The sequence below is a fragment of the Pelophylax lessonae genome (assembly GCF_965119305.1).
Source record: "Pelophylax lessonae genome assembly, contig: HAP1_SCAFFOLD_313, whole genome shotgun sequence".
NCBI classification, from domain to species: Eukaryota; Metazoa; Chordata; class Amphibia; order Anura; family Ranidae; genus Pelophylax; species Pelophylax lessonae.
The window spans coordinates 92,442-106,819 of NW_028120031.1; the positions used below are offsets into that span (position 1 = coordinate 92,442).

Below are 14,378 nucleotides of genomic sequence, written 5' to 3' on the forward strand. Positions count from 1 at the left end.
ACTCTCACTGATCACTCTCACCCCCCCCCCCAATCACTCTCCCCCATCACTCTCACCCCCCCAATCACTCTCACCTCCCCCCAATCACTCTCCCCATCACTCTCACCCCTCCCCCATCACTCTCCCCTCTCCTCATCACTCTATCCAAAATAAAAAAAATAAAAAAGTTTTCCTTTTCTCCGGTGCTCCATTGGGAGTTTCCCAGGGAAGATCTCCTTGGCGATGAACATTTATCGGACAGATTGGAGGAAATGGGAGAAGTCCTGCTGGTTGTCAGAGAGGATGTTGGAGGCCCCGCCCTCTTGGCTCAGCAAAGTTAATATATGTGGCGGCACAGTCCGGAGGGGACAACCGAGGTGAGAAGACAATGGGGAACAAAGTGTCCCGAGAAGACTTCGAATGGATGTACAGCGACCAGCCGCACACCCAACGCCGGCAGGAGATTTTAGGTACATCCTGAGGTGGGGGGGTGACATGAGGAGAGGAGCTCCATAATGGGCACAGCGGGTGTACAGACCCAGGAACTCAGCACAGGGATGGTGGAACCCCTCATAATGAGCACAGCGGGTGTACAGACCCAGGAACTCAGCACAGGGATGGTGGAACCCCTCATAATGGGCACAACGGGTGTACAGACCCGGGAGTTCAGCACAGGAATGGTGGGAACCCCTCATAATGGGCTTAGAGGGTGTACAGACCCGGGAGTTCAGCACAGGAATGGTGGGAACCCCTCATAATGGGCAAAGCAGGTGTACAGACCCGGGAACTCAGCACAGGGATGGTGGGAACCCCTCATAATGGGCAAAGCAGGTGTACAGACCCAGGAACTCAGCACAGGGATGGTGGAACCCCTCATAATGGGCACAGCGGGTGTACAGACCCAGGAACTCAGCACAGGGATGGTGGGAACCCCTCATAATGGGCACAGTGGGTGTACAGACCCAGGAACTCAGCACAGGGATGGAGGGAACCCCTCATAATGGGTACAGCGGGTGTACAGACCCAGGAACTCAGCACAGGGATGGAGGGAACCCCTCATAATGGGCACAGCGGGTGTACAGACCCAGGAACTCAGCACAGGGATGGAGTGAACCCCTCATAATGGGCACAGCGGGTGTACAGACCCAGGAACTCAGCACAGGGATGGAGTGAACCCCTCATAATGGGCACAGCGGGTGTACAGACCCAGGAACTCAGCACAGGGATGGAGTGAACCCCTCATAATGAGCACAGCGGGTGTACAGACCCAGGAACTCAGCACAGGGATGGAGTGAACCCCTCATAATGAGCACAGCGGGTGTACAGACCCGGGAGTTCAGCACAGGAATGGTGGGAACCCCTCATAATGGGCTTAGAGGGTGTACAGACCCGGGAGTTCAGCACAGGAATGGTGAGAACCCCTCATAATGGGCAAAGCAGGTGTACAGACCCGGGAACTCAGCACAGGGATGGTGGGAACCCCTCATAATGGGCACAGCGAGTGTACAAACCCGGGAACTCAGCACAGGGATGGTGGGAACCCCTCATAATGGGCACAGTGGGTGTACAGACCCAGGAACTCAGCACAGGGATGGAGGGAACCCCTCATAATGGGCACAGCAGGTGTACAGACTCGGGAACTCAGCACATGGATGGTGGGAACCCCTCATAAGACGATCCTGGCTTCACACCTTGCAGAGGTTTTTAATGGCTGTTTGCATGAGGGTTCTCTCCCTCCCTCCATGAGGCAATCTGCAGTGGTTCTTCTGTCAAAGGGAAAAGATCCTTCGATGATTGAGAATTGGCGCCCCATTAGCCTTCTTAATGTCGATAGAAAGATACTGGCAAAGATTTTTTTCTGGCGATTATCATCAGTGGCAGGCGATTTGTTATCCCATCACCAGCACTGCTCGGTCCAGGGTAGAAGCACTTTCTCAGCTGTATTAGCTGTCCAGGAGGCCTTGGAGAGTTGTAGGGCTGCTGGTTGGGGTAAATTTCTGCTGACATTGGATCAGGCTAAGGCCTTTGATAGGGTCAATCATTAATACCTATGGCTCCTTCTTGGCAAGTATGGCCTGGAGGGGGGTTTCATTGATTGGCTCAAGATTTTGTACAAAGGGGCTGAATGCTTTCCTCTGGTTAATGGTTGGGTTGGGCAGCCCTTTGTGGTTGGCTCAGGTGTGCGTCAGGTCTGTCCTTTGAGTCCTCTGCTATATGCATTTGCAATCAACCCCTTCATTAGAAGGCTAGAGAGTGGACCATTGTGTGGGGTACCTTTAGGCATCGCTGGTGAGCCTCCTTTGAAGGTTGTGGCTTATGCTGATGACGTTTCTGTTTTCGTCTCTGGGACTGGGGAAGCGCAGGAGGTGGTTTCAGTGATAAGGCAGTATACAGAAGCATCAGGTTCAAAGGACAACCAGGACAAGTGTGAAGTTTTCTGGATGGGCGTGGAAGGTGAGAGCTTTGTTCTCCCGGATGACTTCCCGAAGCCCCAACAAAAAATTAGAGTTCTAGGCATTAAATTTGGCACAGGTGACTATGGTCATGCAAATTGGGTGAACAGGCTGGAGGATGCCAATGCCAAGGGGGCGAGCTGGAAAAGTTGGCGGTTTTCCTTAAGGGAAAAGGTTGATCTGATCAAAGCTTACCTGATTCCAATTTTTCTGTATGTCAGTTTTGTCTGCATTTTGCCAGTGTCTCTCTATACCAGGATCTATAGTTGTTTCTTCCAGCTGTTATGGGGGAACAGAATAAACCTTGTCAAAAGGAGTGTGACTTATCTTCCTAGGCGGGAGGGTGGTCTAGGAATGATCAACCCTGTAGTCTTTTTCTCTCTGATGTTTGTAAAGTACAACCTGGGTAACATTTTGGCAGAGAGACCGCCTGGGTGGGTATTTTCCAGTCCTGGTTTAGGCCCTTTTCTGCGAAACTGGGAAAATGGTGGGCCAGTGAAAAGCCTGAGGGTCAAGCATGATAAGCTCCCGACTTATGTTGCCCCGTGTTTGAAAATACTTTGGCAGTGGCAAGTAACGGCAGGGGAGATCAGATCTCTTCCAAGGAAACGTTTTGAGAAGCGGATCATGAGCTCTGTTTTTTTGCGAACCACTGGCCTTAAGGGATTGCCCAAGCCTGGTTTTGGGGGAGGGTTTGCGTTTGATTAATTTGGAGAGAATCCCAATGAAGTTTAGGGATCAGACTTGGCTCGCTTTCCATGAAAAACTGTGCGGAGGCGTGGAGGAATATCAGGACTCTGTAACTGCTGCCTGTTGATCTCGGGGTGTGCGGCTTTTCTTTCTGTCCTTGCTTCACTTCCCTAGATTTTCAGATAAAATATATTTTTGATAAAAGGCTCCATGCATGGTGACGGTGATGTTCCTTAGTCTGGCTCTCTCGTAGGGTTTATGCTGTGCGCAATTTGGTTTATTTATTATGTTCTTGTTTGGTTTTGGTTTTGTATAGTTATATTCAATTATTTTATAAATATGTTTTATTTATTTATTATGGTTTTATGGTATATAAGTTACTGTTTGTAAGATTTCTGTGGTTTCCTGCGATGGGGGCTGTCGGACACACAGTGAAGTGTGCTGGGCTCAGCGACTGCAGCGAGCTGCTCAGAGGGGCAGAAGCCACTGTGGGAATCTGTAGATTTTTTCCACTGCCATTCGCTATGGAGCTGGTCACCTGTGTGAATGTAGCTGAAGATCTCCTCCTATCCTGCCTTATCCGGCCACCCTGGCTTATCCTGCCCTATCCTGCCGCCATGGCCCTATCCTGCCGCCATGGCCCTATCCTGCCACTCTGGCCCTATCCTGCCACCCTGGCCTTATCCTGCCCTATCCTGCTGCCATGGCCCTATCCTGCCGCCATGGCCCTATCCTGCCGCCATGGCCCTATCCTGCCACCCTGGCTTATCCTGCCCTATCCTGCCGCCATGGCCCTATCCTGCCACTCTGGCCCTATTCTGCCACTCTGGCCTTATCCTGGCCCTATCCTTCCATCCTGGACCTATCCTGGCCCTATCCTGCCACAATCTCCCTATCCTGCAACCCTGGTCCTATCCTGCTATCCTGGCCCTATCCTGCTATCCTGGCCCTATCCTGCCAAACTGGCCCTATCCTGGCCCTATCCTGCCACCCTGGTCCCATCCTGCCACTTCATGAAGAATTCCAGGGATGGATATTTTATACATAGTCACAATTTAGACCAATTTTCTATAAATCAGCGCTGTTTGCCTTTGAAAATGACTGAAGTAGACACCGTTACTACCCAAGAAGTAAGTGGAGGTCACTGTACTGTGGTGGGGGGATGGTGGGGTTGGGGTGGTGGCCAGTATTTTATCTTCTTGGTGACAGTGGGAGGAATAGTGTCCCATCATTGGTGACAGTGGGAGGAATAGTGTCCCATCATTGGTGACAGTGGGAGGAATAGTGTCCCATCATTGGTGTCAGTGGGAGGAATAGTGCCCCATCATTGGTGTCAGTGGGAGGAATAGTGCCCCATCATTGGTGTCAGTGGGAGGAATAGTGCCCCATCATTGGTGTCAGTGGGAGGAATAGTGTCCCATCATTGGTGTCAGTGGTAGGAATAGTACCCCATAAGTGGGAAGAACTGTGCCCCATCATTGGCGTCAGTGGCCTTTAAAAATTACTTCTGGGTGTTAGTGGGAGGAATAGTGTCTTGGTGTCAGCGTGTGTGAGGGGGGGGGGGAGGGCAGTGCCCCATCATTGGCATCAGAACGGGGTGGTGGCCAGTATTTTATCCTCTTGGTGTCAGTGGGAGGAATAGCGCCTCATCGTTTGTGTCAGTAGGAGGAATAGTGCCCCATCAGTGGGAAAAACCGTGCCTCATCATTGGTGTCAGTGGGTGGGGGACAGTGCCCCATCATTGGCATCAGTTAGGGGGGAACAGTGCCCCATCATTGGCGTCAGTGGGGGGGGCAGTGCCACATCATTGGCGTCAGTGGGGGGGTGGGAACAGTGCCCCATCATTGACATAAGTGGGGTTGGGAACAGTGCCCCATCATTGGCGTCAGTAGGAGGTGTCAGTGGGAGGAACAGTTGCCCCATCATTGGTGTCAGTGGGAGGAATAGTGTCCCATCATCGGTGTCAGTGGGAGGAATAGTGTCCCATCATTGGTGTCAGTGGGAGGAATAGTGTCCCATCATTGGTGTCAGTGGGAGGAATAGTGTCCCATCATTGGTGTCAGTGGGAGGAATAGTGTCCCATCATTGGTGTCAGTGGGAGGAATAGTGTCCCATCATTGGTGTCAGTGGGAGGAATAGTGTCCCATCATTGGTGTCAGTGGGAGGAATAGTGCCCCATCATTGGTGTCAGTGGGAGGAATAGTGCCCCAGGGGCCAGCTAGCAATGGGCCACAATTTGGAGAATGTTTTAATTGAAGGGTTTCTGCATTTTCTGAATATCGGGTTTATGTTCTTGCTTTCAGTCCAGGGGGATTGGTCGTCTCTTGGCTGAACATTTCATAAACGTTTCTTCTTTTTACAGCCAAATATCCGGAGATCAAATCTTTGATGGGACCCGACCGCCACCTTAAATGGATCGTCTTGGTGATGGTATTTGCTCAGCTTGTGGCCTGCCGCCTGGTGAAAGACTTGGCCTGGAAATGGGTCCTGTTTTGGGCCTTTGCTTTCGGCGGCTGTGTGAACCACTCGCTGACTCTGGCCATTCATGACATATCACACAACGTGGCCTTCGGTAACCGCCAGGCGAAATGGAACAGGTGGTTCGCTATGATTGCCAACCTGCCGATTGGCATGCCATACTCTGCCTCATTTAAGAAATACCACATTGACCACCATCGCTATCTGGGAGGAGACAACCTGGATGTGGACATCCCTACAGACTTTGAAGGATGGTTCTTCTGCACTCCCATCCGTAAAGTGGTATGGCTCATCCTTCAGCCGCTTTTTTACGTCTTGCGTCCGCTATACGTGAATCCCAAGCCCATCACAAAGATGGAGATCTGTAACGCCCTGGTGCAGTTCACGGTGGATCTTCTTCTCTATCACACATTTGGTCTGAAGCCGGTTGTCTACTTGGTGGCGGGTTCAGTGTTTTGTTTGGGTTTCCACCCGATATCAGGACATTTCATTGCAGAACATTACATGTTCATGAAGGGACACGAGACCTATTCCTACTACGGGGCTCTGAATCTGATTACTTTTAATGTAGGCTACCACATGGAGCACCACGACTTTCCCAGCGTTCCCGGGAGCAAACTGCCTGCGGTAGGTGCTTATCTTTTCTTCCAGAGTCCTGGTGCCCAACCTGCAGGCCGGGGGCAGCATGTGGCCCTTGGGCACTTACTTGGACCCCCGCAGAAAATAGTGTGTGTTTTCCCCTATGGCATGTGTACATTTACCAGCAGCCTGGAGAGGGACTTTATGGAAGTGGGAAAAGATGGATGTACTGGCGGGATCTACTGGAAATAGAACGACTTCAATGGCGAAAAAAACAACAACTGCTGTGTTGTTGCCAGACTGCCTCATATACAGTATAGTGGGGGAAATAATGATTTGATCCCTCACATGCGTAAGTTTGCCCACTTACAAAGAAATGGGGGGTGTATAATTTTTATCATCGGTGTATTTTATATGATAGAGACAGAATATCAACCAAAAATGATACAAATGTTATAAATGGAGATGCAGTTCAGTGAGTAAAATAAGTATTTGATCCCCTTAGTAGTTGGTGGAGAAACCCTTGTTGGAAGCACAGAGGTCAGACGTTTCTTGTAGTTGGCCCCCAGGTTTCCACACATCTCAGGAGGGATTTTGCTCCACTCTTATTTACAGATCTTCTCTAAATCCTTAAGGTTTCTTGGCTGTCGTTTGGAAACTCGAAGTTTCAGCTCCCTCCATAAATTCTCTATAGGATTAAGGTCCGGAGACTGGTTAGGTTGCCTTGGCGATATGTTTTGGATCGTTGTCATGCTGGAAGACCCATCCATGACCCATCTTCAGTGTTCTGGCTGAGGGAAGAAGGTTCTCAGCCACAATCTTACAATCCATGGTCCCGTCCATTGGCCCCTCAATGTGGCAAAGTTGTCCTGTACCTTTATCAGAGAAACAGCCCCAAAGCATCATGTTTCCACCTCCGTGCCTGACTGTAGGGATGGTGACTGTAGGGATGGTGTTCTTAGGGTCACAGTCAGCATTTTTTCTTCCTCCAAACACAACGAGACCCCCCTTCTCAAGAAGGAACATGTACAGTCATGCCAAAGAACATCTAAATGATTCAGAGGAGGATTGGAAGAAAGTGCTGTGGTCAGTTGAGACCAAAATTGAGCTCTTTGGCATTAACTCAACTTGCCGTGTTTGGAGGAAGAAAAATTCTGACTTTGACCCTAAGAATGCCATCCCTATAGTCACCATCCCTACAGTCACCTTCCCTACAGTCACCGTCCCTACAGTCGACGTCCCTACAGTCACCATCCCTACAGTCACCCTCCCTACAGTCACCTTCCCTACAGTCACCCTCCCTACAGTCACCGCCCCTACAGTCACCGCCCCTACAGTCACCATCCCTACAGTCACCATCCCTACAGTCACCCTCCCTACAGTCACCCTCCCTACAGTCACCCTCCCTACAGTCACCCTCCCTACAGTCACCATCCCTACAGTCACCGTCCCTACAGTCGACGTCCCTACAGTCACCCTCCCTACAGTCACCATCCCTACAGTCACCATCCCTACAGTCACCTTCCCTACAGTCCCCTTCCCTACAGTCACCTTCCCTACAGGCAACAAAGAAGTGGCTCAAGAAGAAGCACATTAAGGTCATGGAGTGGCCCAGTCAGTCTCCAGACCTTCATCCTATAGAAAATTTATGGAGGGAGCTGAAACTTTGAGTTGCCAAGAGACAGCCAAGAAACCTTAAGGATTTAGAGAAGATCTGTAAAGAAGAGTGGACCAAAATCCCTCCTGAGATGTGTGCAAACCTGGGGGCCAACTACAAGAAACCTCTGACCTCTGTGCTTCCAACTACAAGAAACCTCTGACCTCTGTGCTTCCATCTACAAGAAACGTCTGACCTCTGTGCTTCCATCTACAAGAAACGTCTGACCTCTGTGCTTCCATCTACAAGAAACGTCTGACCTCTGTGCTTCCATCTACAAGAAACGTCTGACCTCTGTGCTTCCCAACTACAGGAAACGTCTGACCTCTGTGCTTCCCAACTACAAGAAACGTCTGACCTCTGTGCTTCCCAACTACAAGAAACGTCTGACCTCTGTGCTCCCATCTACAAGAAACGTCTGACCTCTGTGCTCCCATCTACAAGAAACGTCTGACCTCTGTGCTCCCATCTACAAGAAACGTCTGACCTCTGTGCTTCCAACTACAAGAAACGTCTGACCTCTGTGCTTCCATCTACAAGAAACGTCTGACCTCTGTGCTTCCAACTACAAGAAACGTCTGACCTCTGTGCTTCCATCTACAAGAAACGTCTGACCTCTGTGCTTCCCAACTACAAGAAACGTCTGACCTCTGTGCTTCCACCTACAAGAAACGTCTGACCTCTGTGCTTCCATCTACAAGAAACGTCTGACCTCTGTGCTTCCATCTACAAGAAACGTCTGACCTCTGTGCTTCCCAACTACAAGAAACGTCTGACCTCTGTGCTTCCCAACTACAAGAAACGTCTGACCTCTGTGCTTCCAACTACAAGAAACGTCTGACCTCTGTGCTTCCATCTACAAGAAACGTCTGACCTCTGTGCTTCCCAACTACAAGAAACGTCTGACCTCTGTGCTTCCATCTACAAGAAACGTCTGACCTCTGTGCTCCCAACTACAAGAAACGTCTGACCTCTGTGCTTCCCAACTACAAGAAACGTCTGACCTCTGTGCTTCCAACTACAAGAAACGTCTGACCTCTGTACTTCCATCTACAAGAAACGTCTGACCTCTGTGCTTCCATCTACAAGAAACGTCTGACCTCTGTGCTTCCATCTACAAGAAACGTCTGACCTCTGTGCTTCCATCTACAAGAAACGTCTGACCTCTGTGCTTCCATCTACAAGAAACGTCTGACCTCTGTGCTTCCCAACTACAAGAAACGTCTGACCTCTGTGCTTCCAACTACAAGAAACGTCTGACCTCTGTGCTTCCCAACTACAAGAAACGTCTGACCTCTGTGCTTCCAACTACAAGAAACGTCTGACCTCTGTGCTTCCATCTACAAGAAACGTCTGACCTCTGTGCTTCCATCTACAAGAAACGTCTGACCTCTGTGCTTCCATCTACAAGAAACGTCTGACCTCTGTGACCCCAACTACAAGAAACGTCTGACCTCTGTGCTTCCCAACTACAAGAAACGTCTGACCTCTGTGCTTCCATCTACAAGAAACGTCTGACCTCTGTGCTTCCATCTACAAGAAACGTCTGACCTCTGTGCTTCCATCTACAAGAAACGTCTGACCTCTGTGCTTCCAACTACAAGAAACGTCTGACCTCTGTGCTTCCAACTACAAGAAATGTCTGACCTCTGTGCTTCCATCTACAAGAAACGTCTGACCTCTGTGCTTCCATCTACAAGAAACGTCTGACCTCTGTGCTTCCCAACTACAAGAAACGTCTGACCTCTGTGCTTCCCAACTACAAGAAACGTCTGACCTCTGTGCTTCCAACTACAAGAAACGTCTGACCTCTGTGCTTCCATCTACAAGAAACGTCTGACCTCTGTGCTTCCACCTACAAGAAACGTCTGACCTCTGTGCTTCCATCTACAAGAAACGTCTGACCTCTGTGCTTCCCAACTACAAGAAACGTCTGACCTCTGTGCTTCCAACTACAAGAAACGTCTGACCTCTGTGCTTCCATCTACAAGAAACGTCTGACCTCTGTGCTTCCATCTACAAGAAACGTCTGACCTCTGTGCTTCCCTCTACAAGAAACGTCTGACCTCTGTGCTTCCCAACTACAGGAAACGTCTGACCTCTGTGCTTCCAACAAGGGTTTCCCCACCAACTACTAAGGGGATCAAATACTTATTTTACTCCCTGAACTGCAACTCCATTTATAACATTTGTATCATGTGATTTTTCTGGATTTTTGGTTGATATTCTGTCTCTATCATATAAAATACACCGATGATAAAAATTATACACCCGCCATTTCTATGTAACACAATCTGCAGGGATCAAATCAATATTTCTGTCAATGTTTATACTTTTTTACTTTGCCCAGAGTTCTACTTTCAAGTATCTAAACACACGGACCAGCCAGTAGCACCATTGCATGTCCATTTCATTAGGCTTCATGGCCAGGAGCCAATCGGTGTAGCCTCAGGTCATGTGATTTGTGACTGCCAATCCATATGGTCTTTGGTTTTCTTTATTTGGTGGGTTGGGGGAGGTGGCGGTCCATAGATCGGTCTCCAGACCTTCTATACATTCCGGATGATTAGCGGCTTGGTGGTCCCATAACTCAGATTTGATGTCTTTCTTCCCCCTCAGGTTCGGCGGATTGCCTCAGAATATTATGATGGTCTTCCCCAGCACCAGTCCTGGGCCCGGGTGATCTGGGATTTCATCTTCAGTGAGGAGATTGGACCGTATTCCCGGATCAAAAGAAAATGCAAACTGGCGAATGCAGGATAACCGCCAAACCGACCTCTATGGAGAAAAACGATTTTCTATTCTGAGAGATCCTAACAATTTCCGCTAGCTTGATATATGATCGTACCCACCTACGTGGCCTCTCATGTGACTGTATATTCAGGCCCCCACCTACGTGGCCTCTCATGTGACTGTATATTCAGGCCCCCCACCTACGTGGCCTCTCATGTGACTGTATATTCAGGCCCCCCACCTACGTGGCCTCTCATGTGACTGTATATTCAGGCCCCCCACCTACGCGGCCTCCCATGTGACTGTATATTCAGGCCTCCCACCTACGTGGCCTCTCATGTGACTGTATATTCAGGCCCCCCACCTACGTGGCCTCTCATGTGACTGTATATTCAGCCCCCCACCTACGTGGCCTCTCATGTGACTGTATATTCAGACCCCCCACCTACGTGGCCTCTCATGTGACTGTATATTCAGGCCCCCCACCTACGCGGCCTCTCATGTGACTGTATATTCAGACCCCCCACCTACGTGGCCTCTCATGTGACTGTATATTCAGCCCCCCACCTACGCCGCCTCTCATGTGACTGTATATTCAGACCCCCCACCTACGTGGCCTCTCATGTGACTGTATATTCAGGCCCCCCACCTACGCGGCCTCTCATGTGACTGTATATTCAGGCCCCCCACCAACGTGGCCTCTCATGTGACTGTATATTCAGCCCCCCACCTACGCGGCCTCTCATGTGACTGTATATTCAGGCCCCCCACCTACGCGGCCTCTCATGTGACTGTATATTCAGGCCCCCACCTACGCGGCCTCCCATGTGACTGTATATTCAGGCCCCCCACCTACGCGGCCTCTCATGTGACTGTATATTCAGACCCCCCACCTACGCGGCCTCTCATGTGACTGTATATTCAGGCCCCCCACCTACGCGGCCTCTCATGTGACTGTATATTCAGGCCCCCCACCTACGTGGCCTCTCATGTGACTGTATATTCAGCCCCCCACCTACGCGGCCTCTCATGTGACTGTATATTCAGGCCCCCCACCTACGTGGCCTCTCATGTGACTGTATATTCAGGCCCCCCACCTACGATGCCTCTCATGTGACTGTATATTCAGGCCCCCCACCTACGTGGCCTCTCATGTGACTGTATATTCAGGCCCCCCACCTACGTGGCCTCTCATGTGACTGTATATTCAGCCCCCCACCTACGCGGCCTCTCATGTGACTGTATATTCAGGCCCCCCACCTACGCGGCCTCTCATGTGACTGTATATTCAGCCCCCCACCTACGCGGCCTCTCATGTGACTGTATATTCAGGCCCCCCACCTACGCGGCCTCTCATGTGACTGTATATTCAGGCCCCCACCTACGCGGCCTCTCATGTGACTGTATATTCAGGCCCCCCACCTACGCAGCCTCTCATGTGACTGTATATTCAGGCCCCCCACCTACGCGGCCTCTCATGTGACTGTATATTCAGGCCCCCCACCTACGCGGCCTCTCATGTGACTGTATATTCAGGTCTCCCTCCTACACGGCCTCTCATGTGACTGTATATTCAGGCCCCCCACCTACGCGGCCTCTCATGTGACTGTATATTCAGGCCCCCCACCTACACGGCCTCTCATGTGACTGTATATTCAGGCCCCCCACCTACGCGGCCTCCCATGTGACTGTATATTCAGCCCCCCACCTACGCGGCCTCTCATGTGACTGGATATTCAGGCCCCCCACCTACGCGGCCTCTCATGTGACTGTATATTCAGGCCCCCCACCTACGCGGCCTCTCATGTGACTGTATATTCAGGCCCCCCACCTACGCGGCCTCTCATGTGACTGTATATTCAGGCCCCCCACCTACGCGGCCTCCCATGTGACTGTATATTCAGGCCCCCCACCTACGCGGCCTCTCATGTGACTGTATATTCAGGCCCCCCACCTACGCGGCCTCTCATGTGACTGTATATTCAGGCCCCCCACCTACGATGCCTCTCATGTGACTGTATATTCAGGCCCCCCACCTAAGCGGCCTCTCATGTGACTGTATATTCAGGCCCCCACCTACGTGGCCTCTCATGTGACTGTATATTCAGGCCCCCACCTACGAGGCCTCTCATGTGACTGTATATTCAGGCCCCCCACCTACGCGGCCTCTCATGTGACTGTATATTCACCCCCCACCTACGCGGCCTCCCATGTGACTGTATATTCAGGCCCCCCACCTACGCGGCCTCTCATGTGACTGTATATTCAGGCCTCCACCTACGTGGCCTCTTATGTGACTGTATATTCAGGCCTCCCTCCTACACGGCCTCTCATGTGACTGTATATTCAGGCCCCCACCTACGTGGCCTCTCATGTGACTGTATATTCCGGCCCCCCACCTACGAGGCCTCTCATGTGACTGTATATTCAGGCCCCCACCTACGCGGCCTCTCATGTGACTGTATATTCAGGCCCCCCACCTACGCGGCCTCTCATGTGACTGTATATTCAGGCCCCCCACCTACGCGGCCTCTCATGTGACTGTATATTCAGGCCTCCCACCTACGCGGCCTCTCATGTGACTGTATATTCAGACCCCCCACCTACGTGGCCTCTCATGTGACTGTATATTCAGGCCCCCCACCTACGCGGCCTCTCATGTGACTGTATATTCAGGCCCCCCACCTACGCGGCCTCTCATGTGACTGTATATTCAGGCCTCCCACCTACGCGGCCTCTCATGTGACTGTATATTCAGCCCCCCACCTACGCGGCCTCTCATGTGACTGTATATTCAGGCCCCCCACCTACGCGGCCTCTCATGTGACTGTATATTCAGGCCCCCCACCTACGCGGCCTCTCATGTGACTGTATATTCAGGCCTCCCACCTACGCGGCCTCTCATGTGACTGTATATTCAGACCCCCCACCTATGCGGCCTCTCATGTGACTGTATATTCAGGCCCCCCACCTACGTGGCCTCTCATGTGACTGTATATTCAGACCCCCACCTACGTGGCCTCTCATGTGACTGTATATTCAGGCCCCCCACCTACGTGGCCTCTCATGTGACTGTATATTCAGGCCCCCCACCTACGCGGCCTCTCATGTGACTGTATATTCAGGCCCCCACCTACGTGGCCTCTCATGTGACTGTATATTCAGGCCCCCCACCTACTCGGCCTCTCATGTGACTGTATATTCAGCCCCCCACCTACGCGGCCTCTCATGTGACTGTATATTCAGCCCCCCACCTATGTGGCCTCTCATGTGACTGTATATTCAGGCCCCCCACCTACGCGGCCTCTCATGTGACTGTATATTCAGGCCCCCCACCTACACGGCCTCTCATGTGACTGTATATTCAGGCCCCCCACCTACTCGGCCTCTCATGTGACTGTATATTCAGCCCCCCACCTACGCGGCCTCTCATGTGACTGTATATTCAGCCCCCCACCTATGTGGCCTCTCATGTGACTGTATATTCAGGCCCCCCACCTACGTGGCCTCTCATGTGACTGTATATTCAGGCCCCCACCTACGCGGCCTCTCATGTGACTGTATATTCAGGCCCCCCACCTACACGGCCTCTCATGTGACTGTATATTCAGCCCCCCACCTACGTGGCCTCTCATGTGACTGTATATTCAGGCCCCCACCTACGTGGCCTCTCATGTGACTGTATATTCAGGCCCCCCACCTACTCGGCCTCTCATGTGACTGTATATTCAGGCCCCCCACCTACGTGGCCTCTCATGTGACTGTATATTCAGGCCTCCCACCTATGCGGCCTCTCATGTGACTGTATA

General features: G+C 51.3%; 1 protein-coding gene across 1 annotated transcript; it reads left to right on the forward strand.

Annotated features, from left to right (window-relative positions):
- Positions 1–367: 367 nt before the first annotated feature.
- Positions 368–10,632, forward strand: LOC309543693 (sphingolipid delta(4)-desaturase/C4-monooxygenase DES2-like; the record flags this gene model as incomplete). The annotated part of the gene is made up of 3 exons (XM_082276143.1): positions 368–449; positions 5,485–6,227; positions 10,456–10,632. The coding sequence occupies 3 exons, from the start codon at positions 368–370 to the stop codon at positions 10,597–10,599; spliced, it is 969 nt and encodes a 322-aa protein (XP_082132269.1). The 3' UTR covers positions 10,600–10,632.
- Positions 10,633–14,378: the final 3,746 nt, after the last annotated feature.